Source organism: Marmota monax, unplaced genomic scaffold (genome assembly GCF_021218885.2).
Source record: "Marmota monax isolate L192 unplaced genomic scaffold, Marmota_monax_Labrador192_F-V1.1 WCK01_AAM20220418_F8-fsc00017, whole genome shotgun sequence".
Taxonomy (NCBI): domain Eukaryota; kingdom Metazoa; phylum Chordata; class Mammalia; order Rodentia; family Sciuridae; genus Marmota; species Marmota monax.
In genome coordinates this window covers 5351784-5368142 of record NW_026695241.1, presented here as the reverse complement: position 1 = coordinate 5368142, position 16359 = coordinate 5351784, and the positions used below count along the sequence as shown (strand labels likewise).

Genomic DNA, 16359 nt, shown 5'->3' with positions numbered 1-16359 from the left:
GGGATAGCTGGGTCAAATGGTGTCCATTCGAGTTTTCTGAGGAATCTCCATACCACTTTCTATAGTGGTTGTACCAGTTTGCAGTCCCACCACTAATGTGTGAGTGTGTCTTTTTCCCCACATCCTTGCCAACATTTATTGTTACTTGTATTCTTAAAACTGCCATTCTGACTGGAGTGAGACGAAATCTCAATATAGTTTTAATATGCATTTCTCTAACTGCTAGAAATGTTGAACATTTTTTCATATATTTGTTGACTTATCATATTTCTTTGGTGAAGTGCTTATTCAGTTCTTTTGCCCAATTATTAATTGGGTTACTTATTTGGTTGTTTGTTTGGTGTTAAGTTTTTTGAGTTGTTTGTATATCCTGGAGATTAATGCTGTAACTGAGGTGCAAGTGGTAAAGATTTTCTCCCATTCTGTAAGCTTTCTTTGCTGTGAAGAAGCTTTTTAGTTTGATGCCATCCCATTTACTGATTTTTGATTTTACTTCTTATGCTTTAGGAGTCTTATTGAGGAAGTCAGTTCCTGAGCTGACATGGTGGAGAGATGGGCCTACATTTTCTTCTAGTAGGCACAGGGTCTCTTCTTTAATATGTGGGTCCTTGATCCACTTTGAGTTTTGTGCAGGGTGAGAGACAGGGGTTCAGTTTCAATTCATTCTATTACATATGGATTTCCAGTTTTCCCAGGACCATTTGTTGAAGAGACCGTCTTTTCTGCAATGTATGTTTATGGAGCCTTTGTCTAGTATGAGATAACGGTATTTATGTGGGTTTGTTTCTGTGTCTTCTTATCTGGTCTTCATGTCTGTTTTGGTGCTAATACATGCTATTTTTGTTACTATAACTCTGTAGTATAATTTAAGGTCTGGTATTTCGATGCCTCCTGCTTCACTTTTCCTGCTGAGGATTGCTTTGGCTATTCCGGGTCTCTTATTTTTCTAAATGAATTTCATGACTGCTTTTTCTATTTCTATAAAGAACATCATCCAAACCTTAATAGGAATTACATTAAATCTGTATAGTGCTTTTGGTACTATGGCCATTTTGACAATATTAATTCTGCCTATCCAAGAACATGGGAGATTTTTTTATCTTCTAAGATCTTGTTTAATTTCTTTCTTTAGAGTTCTGTAGTTTTCATTAGATGTCTTTCACCTCTTTGGCTAGATTAATTCCAAAATATTCTATTTTATTTTTTTGAGGCTGTTGAGGATGGGATAGTTTCCCCAATTTTTCTTTCGGTTGATTCATCACTTATGTATAGGAATGTAATTGATTTATGGGTGTTAATTTTATATCCTACTATTTTGCTGAATTCACTTTGGATATAAGTTCTTTATCAGATATGTGTTTTGCAAGGAGTATGTCAACATATACCGGCAGACTCAAGAGACTAGTGATGGAATTACATTCTGAGATTATTTAATCATGGGGACCACAACACAAAATTAGATAAGGAACAATAAGTTAAGCGTATTGATTGGGATCTTAGGAAGACCCCAAGAGATGGTGTGTATCCAGTAGTTGGGTGGTTCTAACAAAGCATTGAGAAGGCAATTGCCCAAAGTGAGCGGGATTGCTAGCAAAGGGAATGACAGAACTCCACAATGAGGGAGGCCAGATGGCACCACATCACCATCTAATGATAGAGGGCACAATGGGTACATGAGCAATGGTGTGCAGGGAAGAACGGGGGCGGGGGGATGGAAATGGGAGCCCACCTCCAACTCAGCTTTGCCCAGGTGCTGACACTTCTTGAGCCTGTTCTGCTCCTTCCTGGATGGTGATTCCAGCTCCTGATCTCTGTGCTCTGATATTTGTTTGATTTTAATTTTGATAAAGAGTTTGATTTTTTTAGTTGTAGTTGGACACAATACCTTTATTTAATTTATTTTTATGTAGTGCTGAGGATCGAACCCAGGGCTTTGCACATGCTAGGCGAGCGCTCTACCGCTGAGCCACAACCCCAGCCCCAAGGGCTTGATTTTCATTCTTGGTTTGAATGCTCTTTTGGTTTTTTGTTGCTAGTTTTAGTTTAGACTCATCCTATGCAAAATTCTCAATCTGCCTCCCAACTCCCTTCAAGAACCTCTGCCAGTTAAATGCTTTGCGACTTTAACAACAATTCAGTTAATTTAAAAATGGCAGATTTTTACTAAAGACAATTTAGAGCTTCCTTTTGGGAGAGTTGTCTTTGTTCTTTTGGGGTATTTGAAATCTCTTTAAATTTTCCCAGTTTATAGGTGTCCTAGAATATTGGGGCCCTGAGATCTTTCCTCATCAATAATCAGCTTATTTTCTTGGTAAGACTGTAAAAAAAGAAAATATCTCTGACCTTGGACCCCTTATGATCCCACAAGGACTGTCCAACTCATCATCTGTACTCCCTCTGTTCCTCCTTCACCTCCAACTAAACCTCTCAACACCGTCCTCACGTGTAACCCTCCATGTGTGCCAACCCTGTCCTTTCCTTCTCTACTATCCCAGGAGAGTATAACTCTTGTGTCCCTGAGTATGAGTCATCTTCTGGCTCCTTGGAAACAGGTATGCTGAGAGCCCACAGAGATATATTTTGGGGGATTTTACATGCTGCATGTAGGTTTCTAAACCAAGACCTTGCCCAGGCACCGTGTTCTTCCAGCACTCCAGGACGGGGTCACATTTCCCTCTTTAGGTACCACAGTCTAGTTTTGAAGAAACCCAAATGGCTTCCCAGGAGACTCTGAAAGCACATCTGCTGAGGGACCTCCTTCACTCCCTGCCTGCCTCATGTTGTTGTGTTCCCATAGGAAACAGGAAGGCTTGGGTTCTGACCACACAGAATAGCGCCAGCCAATAACAGCTGAAAACCACAGAAAACCCGTTCTGCACAAGGTTGGTTATCACTTTATATTATTCAAAAAGCGTCAAGGAGAATCTTTTATACAAGTTCTGAAATATGTATTCAAAACAAGAAAATGGAATGGTAAATCTACTGACAAATAACAATTTGAGTTATAATGGTAATTCTTTAGTATTTTATCTAGTTTACCTATTCAATGTTTAAATATATTGTTCTAGGACTTTTTTAATGAAACTAGAAAATAAAGTGACTTTAGGATTATCATTTGTTCATCATTCAGAATTTCATCTATGAGTCAGTTAATTGATAGTCGTATTTGATAGATTTATTGTGTTTCTTCGAACCCATCTCCGGAATGCCCTCCATGGGTGGATGTTATGCAGTTGAAGCATAAATGCTGTAAAAATTAATCCCCCTAGCACTACAGCTGCTGCCACGGCAATGAGTGTATGTCCTGGAAATGGCAACGGTACCTCATCAACATAAATCTGCAACAGAAAAAGCAAAGTCTTTAAGTTTTCTGAATTTAGTAATGCAAAAATACTGAACATTACATGATTCCCATAGTTAATCACTTAGCAAAATTTTGCCCAGAGTTATGCAGACACTCACCCTCCACCAAGCATCTATACTACCATTCTCCTCCAGGATCCCGCGTCTCCAAGCCTGGATCATCACACAGATTCTGCCCATATTTTCTCTTTAGTGTCCCTTAGATGGATACTTTTCATGTTTCTTTTCCCAGCCATCACCCTCTTTGGTATACCTCGTACGTTCACTATACCTGAAATTCTTCAACCAAGTTACAAAAAGTGACCCCTGGAACAACGGACACTCTAAAGTGAAAAAGCTCAGAACCCTGTGGGAAAAAAATGCCTGGTCACTAGCAGCACTAACATGTATACTTCTTTAAGTAAAAATACACTGAGGTCACTTTCTTTATAGTGTTGCATGGAAATATTCCTATCCCTTCCCAAGGCTCTTAGACATATTTATCATGTATCAGATTAAAAGGACTGATGGAAATAGAGAAATTTAATAACTGGTACATTTCTTTTTTTAAAATAAGCAAAACCAAAATCTACCTTGGCTTAGATGAGTACTTTGCGCTAACCCTCAAAATGTGTAGTTTTGCTATGTCCCCTAATTGGTTATACACAGCTACTAGGTTTTATCAACATTACACATTCTTATGGATTGTTGGAACTAGAAGATATATGCTTGTGTATATCTCCTGAAAAGCACTAGACCCATTTCTTTCTAAATTTTGGAAATATTATTTCTGCTCCACTTTAGATAGCCTGTCTTATCTATCAGCTTAAAAAATAGTAAGCTAATGTAAAATTTAACTTTCAGAACCCTTAGGAAATAATAACATCAAGGGAAATTATGGAAAAACAAACTATATACTTTATTTTCATTTATTTTTTCGTGCTGGGGTTGAAAGTCAGAGTCTTGCCAGGCGAGGTGGCGCACACCTGTAATCTCAGGTGCTCGGGAGGCTGAGATAGGAGGATCATGAGTTCAAAGCCAGCCTCAGCAATGGTGAGGTGCTTAGCAACTCAGTGAGACCCTGTCTCTAAATAAAATACAAAAAAGGACTGGGTGTGACTCAGTGGTTGAGTGCTCATGAGTTCAATCCCTGGTACCCCACCACCCTAAAAAAAAGAGTGAATTGAAATTAGAGTCTTATGTATGGTAAGCACGTGCTCTGCCGCTGAACCACACCCCCCAAGCCCTCTCCATATACTTTAAAGTTGCCATTCCCACTGTTCACAGATCCCAATACTTCAAGACTAAAATCAATCTTAGACATGTATGTTTCATTTAAACTCAGCACAGTAAGAACAAAAATGCTGTCAACTTACCCTTATACTTATGTTGAGACCTGAAGGATTATACACTGGAACACGAAGGACTGCTTCTAAGTGATTTTTTAGTTTTTTAACATTTTGGGGTACAAAGTGTTCTAAAAATACAAGAAATATATTTTAAGCACACATATAATTTTCTCATTTTGTAAAGTTTGTTACCTACATTAAGGTGCAATGAAAGAGTCCACTCTGTGAACTGATTAAGTTATATCTTTTTAGTTCTGCTTGATTTTGTAGAAGATAACTTTGGGGGACCTTGGCCCAACATTTCACCTTGCCTTGGTTGACATACTTAAGAAGGACAAGGCTTCTGACCACCTTACTTTAGACTGATCTTTTCCTCCCATCTCTTGGCTCATGACTAGTCTTTACCTGAACATTCTCTGTGTTTTTGACAATGAGATCATCTTAGGCCCTCCTCAGTGGTTGGTGAATGATTTTCAATAGGGTGGCAGTGAAGTTTCATAAAAGGATCACTTGAGATAGTGTAGGGTTAGAGACCCTAGCAATATAACGGATCTCAAGGGAAAAATGTGATCTGATTACAACAGTAGCCGATTTCCATGGTGTGAATACTCTCACATGGCTAATCTTATGCTACCAGTATTCAAACAACTGGATTGTAAAATGCTTCAATATTGAGCAGTCAGGACTCTAAAACACCACAGAAAATGGGGATATTAATTAAAGCAAAATATTTGGTAATTTTACTTTACTAATTTTTCTATTTCAAAAATGCATATATATTGGGCAAAGCAAGAATCACTGAAAACTAAATGTTGTATACTTAGTAGGACATTAATGACATTAAATTTCTATTTAGTTGATTCTATCTGGTTAGTAATTCTTCTCCTAAAGTACTTATACAAACAAAAAATATGACACAAAAAGCTGTATATTCAAGGTAAAATTGAATCTGGGTAAATTTCCTTTTGTGTAAATAAAATATTTTTGCATTTTTTCATAAATGTTTTGTTGTTGTTGTTTGGTTTAGGTGCTGGCAGTCAAAAACAGGGCCTTTCTTGTCCTAGGCAAGCACTCTGCCTCTGAGCTACATCCCCAGCCTCCACCATACAATCTTTAAAAAAAAACTTTACTCATATAATTAGAAGACAGAGCCCATAGATTATCAGGCAGCACCCTTTATAATATCCTTTGCCACATTGAATAAGAAGTGAGACACTAGATCAGCATGTGATACAAAAGTTCAATCATGGTTACTACTAACTACATAATAATTTAATTTTTTTCGCAATTCAAATTCTTCAAAAATGCTTTTATGCCATAGAATCCATGTCACTGGAAGTGATGAAGACTTAAGTGGGGGACAATAGAAGTAAACTGCAATATGCCAAGGGATTAGGATCTTTTTCCAAACAACTCCTGCCATTTCTTTGTAGACCATTGAGCTTTGTAAAGCAATAATAATAACATTACTTATAAGATACAATAATTATAGAAGACAGCAAACCCTACTTAATTTCCAGTTTTTCCTCATATTCACTTCAGTTACAGTAACCAAATATGGAGATTTCACCGGGATACGTTCATTTTCACTGAAAATTTCCAAGGAAATTGGATATTGTGTAACTGGAAACTTGAAGCGAGGAACCTAAAATACAAATTCCAAGAATGATGTAAATTTGGGAAATTCATAGTAATTTCATTTCCTGGTCAAAAATGAATAGATATATTGCCAATTGTTTGGATATTCTAAATGAAATGTGTTTTTTAGGGTTTCTGCCTTTTCAGGCATGAAAAAAGTCTCAGTACAGACTCTGTGTGAACACCCAAGGCAATATACAAACATGGTAGTAATGAAATTCATATTTCTACTGGTGTTTTTCACAAGTATTTACTATGCTGTCATCCAAACTTTTTTTTTTTTTTTTTACTAAACCAAGTCCCATGAGACCATGCATGAATTGCATCCCAAGCATTCCCCTTCCCCTTCTACTCCACCTCTACCCCTGACAGTTCATAGCTCAGGCTGTGGATTCAGCGTTCCAATCCAGCTCCAATGTCTGTTAACAGTTTGATTTTTAGCAAGTTGCCTGGTTCTCTGCAATTTTAATTGAGATAAATCACAAAGAAGGCTTAAAGAATGTTCAGATATATTATTTTAGTTTAACAAGAGGTATACAATAAAACCCTCATAATTTTTTTTACTGAGTGCTCAATCCCATATGATACATATGAAATCACTTCATAAACATTCTGTCTACTTGTCTTTTCATGCTTTATATTTTTTATATAAAATACACAATCTGTATAATATCTTATGACGCCTTTGAAATGGATCCACTTGAAGATTAAACCAACTGCACGTTGACTATGCTAATGCAAACACCAACATTAATTTGATATGCCTTTGGGTGCTCTAGTACTAACAGAATGAAAGATTATTTGACACAGAACCCATCTCTTAACCAACATACTATTGTTTGTCATTACCACTAGACTGAGCTCCTTGTTTATAAGGGCGTGGTCTTCTATATGCCAAGAACCTGATACATATGAGAGCTTCAAAAAATTTTTTTTGGGAGAGGTACTGGGGATTGAACTCACTGAGCCACATCCCCAGCCCTATTGTGTGTTTTATTTAGAGAAAGGGTCTCATTTACTTGCTTAGCGCCTCCCCATTGCTGAGTCTGGCAATTAACTCGCAATCCTTCTGCCTCAGCCTCCCCAAACGCTGGGATTACAGGCCTGCGCCACCGTGCCCGGCTCTCAAAAATTTTTTTGAATGAATCATTATTCACTGTCAGTTGGTATAGTGTTTTACAGGTTACAAATTGCTTTCATATAGATTGCGTGTGTGTGTGTGTGTGTGTGTGTGTGTCTTCATGGATCCCATGAAATGGACAGTGCAGTGCAGGTATTTTTGTTTTATTTTTATAGATGAGTTTAGGTACATTTAAATCCAGATCTTTTAAATTCTGCATCATATTTAGTCCTGGGTCATAATAAGCATTATTTCTATGTCTGAGTTTCCATGTTTAACCAAAAGACACTTCTCCAAATCCAATTGCAAGGGGTTTACTTGATGCTTTGACTATATCCCTGGTGGCATTGAAACTTACACTTTTTTTTTTTCTTTCTCCCAATCTTCTTTCCCCTAAACTTCTCTTCCCTGGTCTTCTGCTTCCTGATCTCTCTCTAATCTCATTTTCTCTGAATCACCTCTATAATAGCCCCCTGTTCCTGCAGATGGGCAGAATCACAGCCTTTGGGACAGGAGTCCCCTGTGTTTCTCCTTTGCTAACAAAGCAATAAATCTTCTTTTTCTCAAAACTATTTCCTCGTTATTGGATTGGCATCAGGGACAAGAACCAAGCTTTTGCCAACATGAATATGAAAGTACTCTGTCTTTAAGTGATTAAAGATTATCTTACTTTTTCTTTGCAATCTGAGAAAGCAACAGCATGTGAAAACTTCTGATCATTCGTACAATTACACTCCTCTCGAGAAGCAACACGAGCACACTGTTTGTATTTACCAGTTTCCTGTGAACAGAAGCAGCACAAGTGATTACTTTTTTTGTGTTGCAGAATTTCTGTGAACCTTGTAAGTTTTCAATAAATATTTGCTCCCTGAATGAATAAAATTCCTGAGAAATTACAAGGAGAAAAGTCCATTAATAATAAAATAAGAGGGCCTAGAGATGTAGCTCAGCGGTAGAGTGCTTGTGTAGTATGTGCAGAGCTTTGGGTTTGATCCCCAGCACCACAATGAAGGAATGAATGAATGATGAATGGATGAAACAAGTGTACAAGTATTACATTTAAAAGTTTTATTTATTTATTTTTGTGGTACTGGGGATTGACCCCACGTGTGCCCTATCACTAAGCTACATCCCCAGTCTCAGTCCTTTGTTTTGTTTTGTTTTGAGATAGGCTCTTGATAAGTTGCTAAGGCTAGTCTTGAACTTGAAATCCTCCTGCCTCAGCCTCCTGAGTAGATGGGATTATGGGTGTGTGCCAGCAAGTTTGTCCCATTAATTTCTGAAGTTTTAAAAAATGTTTTTATATATATTTTTTTAGTTGGACACAATATCTTTATTTATTTATTTTTATGTGGTGCTGAGGATCAAACCCAGGGCCTCGCATGTGCTAGGCGACCGCTTTACTGCTGAGCCACAACCCCAGCCCCAATTTATGAATTTTCATTATATCATTGAATATTAATTTGTTAGTTGAGCTCAGTGCCATCACCTGGGATCTGTAAAGTCTGCCATTTGGAATGCGGCACATCAGGACCACCAACCTCCCGCCTCTGAGCCCTTCCTCTCACAGGCATCAAAACAGCCGGAAAGGTGCTATGCTTGTGGTCTCTTCCACAAGAGATTTCTCTGAAAGTCTGACTGTGCTTGCTTTCTGTCTTGAGAATTTCCTCAAATGTCTGGGCTTCTTAATCGAATCTGTCTTCTTTATCTATCCTGCATGTATCTTCTTTATTTATTACCCATATTGATACATATAACTGATATGTACATTCTATTTGAAATGTTTACTGATGTTTCATGGAGTTTGTCCAGGAAAGAAAGAATATATATTTGTATAAGTGTGTGTGTGTGTATAATAAAATTGGTAAAATTATATTTTAATTTTGGAATATGCTGAGGAGTGAACCTCCTTGTACATGCTCAGCATGTGCTCAAACACAGAACCACATCCCCAGCCCCAGTCTAATCATATTTTTAAAAACATGAACATCACATCACATCACTAAAAACTCTTGGATGACTCTTGATTTCTCTTGGGATAAAATTCAAAAATCCCCTTGTTGGCTTTGGAGTCCTAGCAGCTTTAGAGCCTGCTGATTTTCTCTTGCTCATTATGCTCCAGGCTAAGTAGTTTTCACAGAGTTTTAAAAGTCCCTGAGCCTTTTCCTTCTCCACCCTTTGTGCACAGTGTTTGCTCAGCCTGGTATGTACTTTGCCTGCCCTTTCCCCTTTTATATGCCCCCACTTCTCCTCTGTTGGTCAACCCAACGCATCTTTTGATCTTGACCAGATGCCTTTCCTTGTGGATGACCTCCTAGACTCAGGAACCCTGGTCTGCAGCCACATTGTTGTCATGTGTTTGGCTCTCCAGTTGGGCTATCTGAAACTGCAGAAATGTTTTGAAATGCAGATTTCAGGACCGCACCCCATGGTCTCTGATTCAGTAGCACGAGGTAGGGCTGAGAAAGCTGCATTATAAAAATATTTCCACTGAATTCTACTTTGGGTTTTGCAAGGCCACACTGTTCAAAGAATCTGCACTAGGTGACAGCATTTCATTTGTACAGGTTTTTGTTTCATACCTGTTCCCTGTATAGAGTAAAAGCCATGAAGATACCAGGCTTATCTTGTTCAATGTGGTATCCTCAGAGAATGTCTGGTCAATGCCTGGTAACACTGGAAATGTTGAAAGTAACATTTGCTGGATGCATACAAGGTGCGTTTTAAAAACCCTCTTATTTACTTAGTTATAAATTAGATGGATACATTTCCTACTTAACTCCCAAGGGAATTTTGGGAGGAAAACCCCAGAAAACTAAGGATTTGCATGTAAATATAGTAAAATCATGTTCCAACAGAGGTAGTGCTACTGACAAAACAGGGTTATATTTGGCAGAAAACGAAACTGAGGAAGAACTCAGTATCATAGTTGCTCACTGCCTGGAGCAAAATTTCTTATAGGTATGTTAACTGCCGTGTGTGAGTGTGTGTGTGTGTGTGTGTATTAATATGTTTATGTATGACTTTTCTTTCTTTCTTTTGTAGTACTGGAGATGGAACTCAGGGTCTGATGCATGCTAGGCAAATCCTCTAGCACTGAGCCACATCCCCAGCTCTATAGTTTATTTCTTAAATATCTCCTGAAGGCCATGTGTTGAAGGCTTGATCACCAGCCAAGGAGACCGAGGTGGTGGAATCTTCAGATGGAGCTTTCAGAGGTGTAGCCTAATGGAAGGAAGTTAGGTTATTGAACAGTTGCCCTTGAAGGGGATACTGTACCCCCTACTTACTCTCTCTGTCTGCCTCCTAGCCACTATGACGTGAGCAGCTTTGCTCTACCATGTGCTCCCACTAGGACATTCTGCCTCACCACAGGTCCAAAGCAAAAGGGCCAAGTGACCATGGACTGAAATCATAAGCCAAAATAGATCTTTCCTCCTTAGAAGTTGATTGTCTCAGGTATCTTCTCATAGTGATGAAAAGCTGAATGATATGTCATATAAATGTGTATCATTAGCTTGTTCAACAATTTTTAATGTTCTCTGTCTGGCACTGTTCTGGGGATACAGTAGAAAACATAAAAAACTTGCCTCATGAACTTACCTTCTTACGGAGTCAGAAATATAATTAAATAAATGAGTAAAATACATACAAATTATAATACAATATTATAATAAGTAATATGGAGAAAATTATAATAAGAAAATTATAATACAAATTATAAAAGTGATATGGAGAAAAATAAGGAAGAGGAGGGGGAAGGAGACAGTGGAGATGGGGGATTATGATTCCAAATAGTGTAGTCAGGGAAGGTCTCACTATGATGGTAATGTTTAGAAGACTGTGCTTGCTTTCTGTCTTGAGAATTTCCTCAAATGTTTGGGCTTCTTAATCGAATCTGTCTTCTTTATCTATCCTGCATGTATCTTCTTTATTTATTACCCATATTGATACATTAGAATCTGAAGAAGACAATGATATCTGGCAAAAGATTATTCCAGACAGAGGGATTTCCTAAAAATGCAAAGGCCCTGAGGTGAAACATATCTGGCATACTTGAGAAATAGCAAAGAGACCAGTGTGGCTGGAGCAGATTGCAGAAAATCAGGTCAGGTGCAATGCCAAGGCAAAAGCAGGAGGGCTCTAATTCATTGTAAGAATGCAGTTTTCCCTCTAATTGAGACGGGAAGACAGTGGAGGCTTTTGAACCACAGAAATGCCAATTTTATGTCTTTGAGTGAGTTCAAGCAGATATGAATATCTGTTTGTGTATGTATATAGGAGGATGGATGCATTTTTCTGAAGATTGCATGAACATCTAGAAGGAGTCCTTGAGACGTTACCCCATAATGTACTTTTGTTCTGAACCATATGGCTCCCTCTATTCTGGCTACCTGGCTTACTCTCCCTCCAAAGAAGCAAGTTGCTGCTGGGGGTTGATTATTTTCTAGATAGACCCTTAGTAGTTTAAATGTGCCTATATTGAAACAAATCATCTTCTTTCCTTTGGACACCATTACTTTTACAGGCTGGAGACTTGAGATGGGCCTAAGGTCTCCTCTCATTTGAGAAAAGCTGCTCTTGCCCCATCTATCCTCTTTGAAATCTTAATAGGAGCCAGGGAGAGGTCAAGAGTCCATTTAGACTTCTTGGCTCCAAATCTGTATTTGAGAGTGGCAGTTAAGGATAAGGGGATAAAGTAGTAGGAGGAAGAACAGGAGTCACAGCAGTGGTGATAGTAGTAGCAGCAGCAGTAGCAGTAATAATCTTCTCAATCTACACAACTGGTTCATTGGTAATTTTACCGAATGATTCCTTGAATAAAAATAAGTACTCTAGTAGTTTGTTTATAAAAAAAAATATTTACCTTGGACTTGCGAAATAGATTTCTTGGTATAGGTTTGCTAGGATCTGCATTATAAAAATTATCTGTGAGTGGAATGGCAATTCCCATGTTAGATGGAGGCCTGTAGTTTACCTATAAGTGATTAGACAAAGAAAATGAAAAATTCGTTATTAGTTACTAAGTCTGAAAATATCTTTATAGAAAAGTGGTCAATTCAAGTATTTCTTTTTTAGCTCTTGGTATTAAAAATTTCCCTTCCCCCAACACTCCTACCCCTCATTTACTGGAATTTCAACTGCCTCAACCTATGTAATGTTGCTTGGAACTTATAAGTAAGCAAAAGTCAGTGCAATAATGGTTAAGGATTTTTATAAAAGAGACTTAGTCATGTTGTCAGTAAATAATTCAAGTTTAATTCAAAGTTATTTATTTTTATCTCAAAGAAAATTATAAGTAGTGATTTAGTAAATTTTTATTTAAAAAATAGTCCCAGATACTGACAAGGCAAGAGTTAAAATTATTACACTGAAATGGGACCAGTCAGATACATTAGCTTAGGATAAGTCAACTGAAGGGCAGGACAAAAGCTGTGGTTTGAGGATCATGTGTTTTGTTCTTGGTTCCTCCCTCTCTTTCTGCTTCCTGGCTGCATGAGCATGCTCTTCTGCCCTGGTGTTCTGCCTGTCTCAGGCCAGAGCTTTGGGGTTAGCTGGCCATGTACAGAACCTCTGAAATTAGGAGCCCAAATAAATTTTCCTTCTCTAAGTTGTTCACAGTGATGAAAGACTGACTAGCACAGAAATTGGTACTGAGAGTGGGTCACTGCTGTGACTGACCTGACCCTGTTGTTCAGAAGCCACTGGCTTGTGGGAGGAGTTTAGAAAAGTTTGGAGATATTGCTGGTGAAGGTGGCACCCTGAGCACTTCTCATCCAGGAGCTCAGGTCCATGACGCACTGAATGGTGCACGAACCATCACCTCCAATCCCTGTGAATGGCGCGAACTTTGAATAGCGCACCTCCAATCCCTGAAGTGGCTCGAACTCTCGGCCAATGAAGAAGAACAACTCACTCGCCCTGCTCCTCCTCATCCTGCGTTGAGCCCATAGATATCAACACCCTGTTGGTGCTCTCGCTCTCTCTTCCCCCCTCTCCTCTCTCCCTCTCCCCCCTCCCTCTCCTCTCTCTCCCTCTCCCCCTCCCCCCCCCCTCCACCCCCTTCTCTTCTGCGACTGGCCTCTACGACTGACCTCTTCGTCCTGCTAATAAAATCTCGGACAGGTTGTTTCGGTGGAGCTTTTCCGTCGTTCCTACAGATATGGGCTGGAGAAGCCATAGAAGGTTGTGAGCAGAGCTTAATGGGCAATTCTGGTGTGAGCTCAGAAGACCAGAATGCTGTTAGAAATGTGGCCAGTAAAGACTTGAGTTTTCAGAGGGGAATGGGGACTCTATTGGGAATCAGACTAGAGAATATTCATGTTACATTCCAGCAAAGAAGTTGTCTACATTTTGCCCATGCCCTGACATTTTCTGTAAAGGTGAATTTAAAGGTAAAGGACTAATAATCTGGTGGAAGAAATTTCAAGGAAGCACAGCATTCAGGCCTGGGTGGCCTGGGTGTGGCTGGCAGATTTTAGCTAGGTTTACTGTGGAAATTGGAAGCAGAGAGATTTGGAAAACTTTGTTGGTCAAAGAAGCGCAGGTAAAATTGGGGCCAAGGAATTTACTGTAAAGATGGTCATCAATAAAGAGAAATTTTTGCTGAGAAAAAGGAAAGATACCCTGAGGGCATCTCAGAAGTCAGGAAAACCACACCCATTGCAGGCTCAAGGGCGTAGAAGTGAAAACTTGTTTGAGAGACTTTGGACCTATGCTTGCATAGGGTTGCCTAGAAAGAAGTTTCCCCAGGATTCATTTCACTGTGTTTGATTGTCCAGGCATTCAGAGGTCACTGCAGTAATGATCTAAGGGAATGGACTAAGGGGGCCAGGCTACAGCTTGAGCTGACTTCAGACCTCAGCATCATTCACATGGTGCTAGTTCTGCATGGATGCAGGACGCTGGAATTAAGGGATACAGGAAGTTTACACTGAAATTTCAGAGAAAGGCCTGGGAGGCCAGGGAAAGTGCAGCAGGTCAGAATCCCTGCAGGCAGCCCCTGAAATATCAATGCACGAGGCTCTGAGAAGGAAGCCAAAGATGCACTGCAGACACTCTGGATTAAGAGATGCCAACAACATGGAACATCTGCTGGGGAAAGAGGCTAGCTGTGGACAGAGCCAGCTTAAGAGAAAGGCCATTTGGACTGCAACTGGCAAGGCCATAGGGGTGGAGCTGCACAAGCCCTTTGAAGATCATATTTTGCCCTTATGTGCACTGAATACAGAACATAGAGCTACAGGACTTGTTTTCCTAGCTGGATTTTGGTCTTGTTGTTTGGGCCCATCACTTTTTTCTATGCCCCCATTTCTTCCTTTTGGAATAGGAATGCTTACTATGTGCCAATATATATTAGATATATGCAACTTGCCTTTGATCTTTACAGGAGCTCATAACCAAAAGTTTGCCTTGGCCTCAGATGAGACTTTGGACTTGGACTTTTGGGCAAAACTGGAGCTGTTAAGACTATAGGGACTCTTGAAAATGGACCACATGCATTTTGCATTATGAAATGGACATGAGTTTTGGGGACCCAGAGGTGGAATGTTGAGGTTTGGATGAGCTATCCCCCAAACTCGTATGTTAATACAAGAGTTGAAATGATTAGATTATAAGAACTGTAACATAATCCGTGGGTTAATTCATTTGATGGATTACTAATCTGAAAGTACTTCTTTACTGGGTAACTTCAGTTACTGGTTAGCTGAAGGCAGGTATGGTGTGGCTAGAGGAGGTAGGTTACTAGGGATGTGGTTTGAGGATTATACATTTTTGTCCCTGGCTCCTCCCTCTCTCTCTGTTTCCTGGTCACCCTGGGTCTTGAGCTGAGGAATTTTCCTCCGCCAGGCCCTTCTGCTGTGATGGTCTACCTTACCTTAAGCCCAGAGCAATGGAGCTCGCTGACCATGGTCTGAACCTCTTAAATCATAAGCCAAAATAAACTTTTCCTCCTCTAAGTTGTTCTTTTTGAGTATTTTGGTCACAGTGATGAAAAGCTAACTAACACAGTGGTGCTGGGGATAAAACCCAGGGCCTTGCTCATGCTAAGTAAATGCTTTACTACTGAGCTATATCCCCAGCCCCCAATATACTTAGATTTCTTACCGGCAAAGTTTTGATCATATTAAAACCCTGACTGTCTTCATGAACTCCACTGATCCAGTCTTCAAATGGGATAATTATGTTAGAAACATGTTGCATAGCTCTGAGATAACTACAGCTACTTTTCAATGTTGTCACCACTGTTGTAACAAAGCACTGCGTTGATGCTGCCCAGGCAATCAATGCTAGTGAAGTTGAACCCTGAAATTATTCAAATAGATGAAATTTATTTAATGGTAACTGTTATGGATTGAATCGTGTCCATACAAAAATTCCCCAAACCTCTAATACCTCAGAATATGACTGTATTTAGAGACAGGACCTTTAAAGAGGTAATTGAGGTAAAAGAAGGTCATTTGGATGTGCCCTAATCCAATATAACTGGTGAGATTGGAACACAGCACTCAGAACTAGGAGCAACCAGGTGAGGACGAAAGAAGACAGCCATTTTTGAGACAAGAAGCCTCAGAACATGCCCACAGCCTGAGGTTGGACTTTTAGCCCTCAGAACTGTGCAAAAGTGAATTTCTGTTTTTTAAGCAACACAGTCTTGAGTTATTTCATTGTGGCAACCCTCTCAGACTAATATAGTAACCAAGTAAAGAATATAGAAAAAAAATGTAGCAAAATAATGACAATACAATGACAAATTTGACCATGATAATCTGTTTTAGACTAAATCATATCAGAAAACATATTCTTTTACATGAAGAAATATATTCAAATCTAACTGGTTTTGAGAAATATTTGGGCTATCTATAAGGCTTCCCTCATTCATGATGAGCACCTGAATATTTGCTTTGA

The 16359-nt window shown here is 39.2% G+C and overlaps 1 protein-coding gene across 1 annotated transcript in view; it reads right to left on the bottom strand.

Annotated features, from left to right (window-relative positions):
- Positions 1-3149: 3149 nt before the first annotated feature.
- The window catches only part of Catsperb (cation channel sperm associated auxiliary subunit beta), a 125060-nt gene continuing 111850 nt past the window's right edge, over positions 3150-16359 (bottom strand). The window contains exons 20-26 of the mRNA XM_046441118.1: positions 15559-15756; positions 12317-12427; positions 8120-8230; positions 6201-6336; positions 4719-4819; positions 3635-3709; positions 3150-3338 (exon numbers count right to left, since the gene is read on the bottom strand). Of these exons, the coding sequence (XP_046297074.1) occupies positions 3150-3338; positions 3635-3709; positions 4719-4819; positions 6201-6336; positions 8120-8230; positions 12317-12427; positions 15559-15756 (921 nt within the window). The remainder of the gene's footprint in view (positions 3339-3634; positions 3710-4718; positions 4820-6200; positions 6337-8119; positions 8231-12316; positions 12428-15558; positions 15757-16359) is intronic.